The sequence below is a fragment of the Sinocyclocheilus anshuiensis genome, unplaced genomic scaffold (assembly GCF_001515605.1).
Source record: "Sinocyclocheilus anshuiensis isolate Anshui unplaced genomic scaffold, SAMN03320099.WGS_v1.1 scaffold1152, whole genome shotgun sequence".
Taxonomy (NCBI): Eukaryota; Metazoa; Chordata; class Actinopteri; order Cypriniformes; family Cyprinidae; genus Sinocyclocheilus; species Sinocyclocheilus anshuiensis.
Genome location: NW_015551083.1, coordinates 423,701 through 426,752, shown reverse-complemented (window position 1 = coordinate 426,752; position 3,052 = coordinate 423,701). Strand labels below are relative to the sequence as shown.

The 3,052-nt window shown below is 40.0% G+C and overlaps 1 protein-coding gene across 1 annotated transcript in view; it reads right to left on the bottom strand.

Moving 5' to 3' along the window:
* The window catches only part of LOC107662553 (SUN domain-containing ossification factor), a 21,261-nt gene that overhangs the window by 9,183 nt on the left and 9,026 nt on the right, over positions 1-3,052 (bottom strand). The window contains exons 9-17 of the mRNA XM_016452618.1: positions 2,297-2,404; positions 1,995-2,100; positions 1,406-1,461; positions 1,186-1,274; positions 1,022-1,087; positions 858-926; positions 700-778; positions 498-588; positions 6-18 (exon numbers count right to left, since the gene is read on the bottom strand). Coding sequence (XP_016308104.1) covers positions 6-18; positions 498-588; positions 700-778; positions 858-926; positions 1,022-1,087; positions 1,186-1,274; positions 1,406-1,461; positions 1,995-2,100; positions 2,297-2,404 — 677 coding nt within the window. The remainder of the gene's footprint in view (positions 1-5; positions 19-497; positions 589-699; positions 779-857; positions 927-1,021; positions 1,088-1,185; positions 1,275-1,405; positions 1,462-1,994; positions 2,101-2,296; positions 2,405-3,052) is intronic.

Sequence of the window (3,052 nt, the reverse complement as noted above, 5' to 3'; positions counted from 1 at the left end):
CATACATTTGTATATTCTCTAACACGCATATTTTGGTTACACGGTTCATTTAAAAGCCTCTGGTGTGTAAAAATAGTAAATACCATTATGTCCTCCTGTTTTTTACAGTAATAAAAGTTATAGGAGCATTAAATAGTTAAAGAAATCATTCTGAACAAAATGAACAAAATTCATTCTAATGCTCATTATATTAGTGTTAGCCACGCTTATGCTAACGATTAACTACGTATATGCTAACGGCGATGTTTATTTCAATCCGAAATTCAAATTAAAATATGGAATAATATTCATAACAGAAGCTCTAAATATTAAAAATGTAATTGAAACTTACCTGCTTGAACTTGATCGGGGTGTTTTGTTAGTTTGATGTGTTTCCTCCTCTTGAGGTCGCCACTGCTTTTATGAAGAGGTTGCCAGGTTTTCACAACAAAACCCGCCCAATCGCGTTTCGAGGGGTCCCCCGTTAAAAATCCCGTTCCGAGGATAAAATATGCATGTTTTGGCGGGGTTCCCCTGGTAAAATTCGCATTCCAGGGGCTAAATATCATGCTTACATGTGTCCTGCAGAAAGTTTCCCAGAAAGAACCACTACATGAAAATGTGAGGAACGAACGTGTGAAAGGTGCCACTTCAGAGACAAATATTGAAAATAACATCACTAAAAATAAAGCAAAATATGATTTCATGTCTGTCACGTACCCAGTGGATGCAGCGGTGTGGATCGATCCAGGAGGGAAAACCACTTCTGTCATGTTTAAGCCTTCAGTGGAAGCTTTTCCTGAAAAACAGAAACACACTCTCATGATGAACAGACGTGTTATTAGGTGACATCAGGAGGAGGTGAGGCGGGATCAGACCTGCTGTGGTCTCTGGAGGTCCCCCCAGCACACTGGCAGCAATGTTGTTGACCATAGTGAGAAGAGCATCTGAAAGCACAAGACATCATCAGTTTATCCCAGCGGTCCAGTTTATCCTCAGGATCTCACACACAAACACAGCTGTGAATGATGATCTCACTGACCTTTGGCAGATCCGATCAGGTTTTTGGAGGATTTCTCATCTACTGGCACAAAATCAGGAGGCTGATCTAAACATTCAGACAGAGATACGACACTGTTGATGCACCTCTGACACCACCTTCAGACTGAAACAAACACCAGTTTTCCTGCAGACAGTGAGCGTTACCGTAATCATGCTCATCTTGAACGTGCGTCTGTCTGTCTGATGGCTCGGAGTTCATCTCATACTCCTCCATCATACTAGTGCCAAAAACCCTTCAGAAACACAGTGAGAGGCACAGAGATTGTCAGCATTCACTATTACTGTCAATCACACTGTCACTCAATGAAAGGTCGAGGTCTGTTCAGAGCAGCATCAGTGAGTGTCTGAGTGAGTTTCATCAGACCTGATCAGACTGAGAGGACAGAAATGTTCTGAGCCGAAGTGTGACAGCAGCTCCACCTGCAAATAAGACAATACCTCACTTATTCATGTGCGTTCAACAGAGCAGCATTTCAAATCACACAAACATCTGAATGTTAGCTTTAATCGTCACTTGCTGTCAGCTGTAAAGATCAGCATCTGAAGCAAAACCAGGCTGAGATCAAACGAGAGAAAACAGCACAGACATTCACACACATTTCACTCGTCTGTGATGCACTGGTGACGTAACTCATGGAGAAACCTGCTGGGCTGATCTGTCTAACCCTAACCCTAACCTAAGCACGAGGACTCAACTACAGGGATTGAGCACCTACAAAATGTTGACCTGCTGCTATGAACCATGGGATGGCATTACAGTGTCAAATCACAGAAGATGAGCTTCTAAGGAAGTGTGTTCAAACACCAGTCCACTCAAAGCATTCATCCACTCAGAGTAAAGAGAGAACGGCTAACCTTAATGTATTTGGTGAATATCTGATGAAACGGGAAGAGAAGAGAGAGAAGGAGCTGAGACGAGGTGCAGACTCCACTGACCTCACACTCTCGCTTACCTTGATGTATTTGGCAAACAGATGCTCATCCAGAGGAAAACTCTGCACCGTCCGCTCATCTCGCGCATGAAACGTCCCGAGCTTCACCCACTTTTTGTTTGGATATCTGAGTACAAACAAGTTCTGAAACTATCATAAACATACACATACAAACAGATGTGCTGTAAAAATGTTAAAAATGTTAAACTACAAAAATGGCATTACAAAACATTTTTTTAATGAAATTCAAAAATAAAACATAAATAAAATAAATAAAGATATAAATAAAGAGGCAGTCTGTAATAGAGCCCATAAGTGCTGACCTGTCACTGATTGAGACTAAGAAGTCTTTGGGGTTTGAGGAGAAGATCTCAAAGTTAGCGATGTCCAGCTGCTTGACCTGAATGGGCTGACAGAGCTCAATGATGAACCTGTGCAAACACAACGATGAAGACCACAGAACTTCTGCTGAAATCACCCATTTAACCACTGTATTTTTAAATTAACTCAATTTATTGAGACAAAAACAAAATAAAAATTAAACATATCTCATTTCTAATGTTTTATATGCAGATTAAATAGGTTAAACTTTTGTCTTGTCTCCCGAGGCCACAGGAGGGCAAAATGAGCAAAATAATGCAGCACATTTAAATTGTCAATGCAAGGAAATAAGTCTATAAAAAACGTGCATTACGTCTAAATTAACTCATATAAATCAAATATAATTGCGTAAATTGCATAAACAATTATGAACAAAACAGCATCATGTATTTATGCATTGCTTAATCCAAAGAGCCGAAGCGCCGATCACACAGATTGCATTTAAAAACATGAGACGCAGTGAAAAGCAATAAACCTCCACAAATTTGCGACGTGTTTTCTAAAAGTTTAGACTGTTTTAACTTTGCATGGCTTTCTATAAATCTCTTGTGTGAGATGCAAGTGCAGCAGTCGTATTTGTCCGTCTAAAAATGCGCTGAATATGCGTTCTGTGTGAATGGCTTGGTTTTGGTTTTAACCTAATCAAGATCTTCTCTGCACTGAGCTTCTATATTTCTCTAATATTTTGAATGAATAAC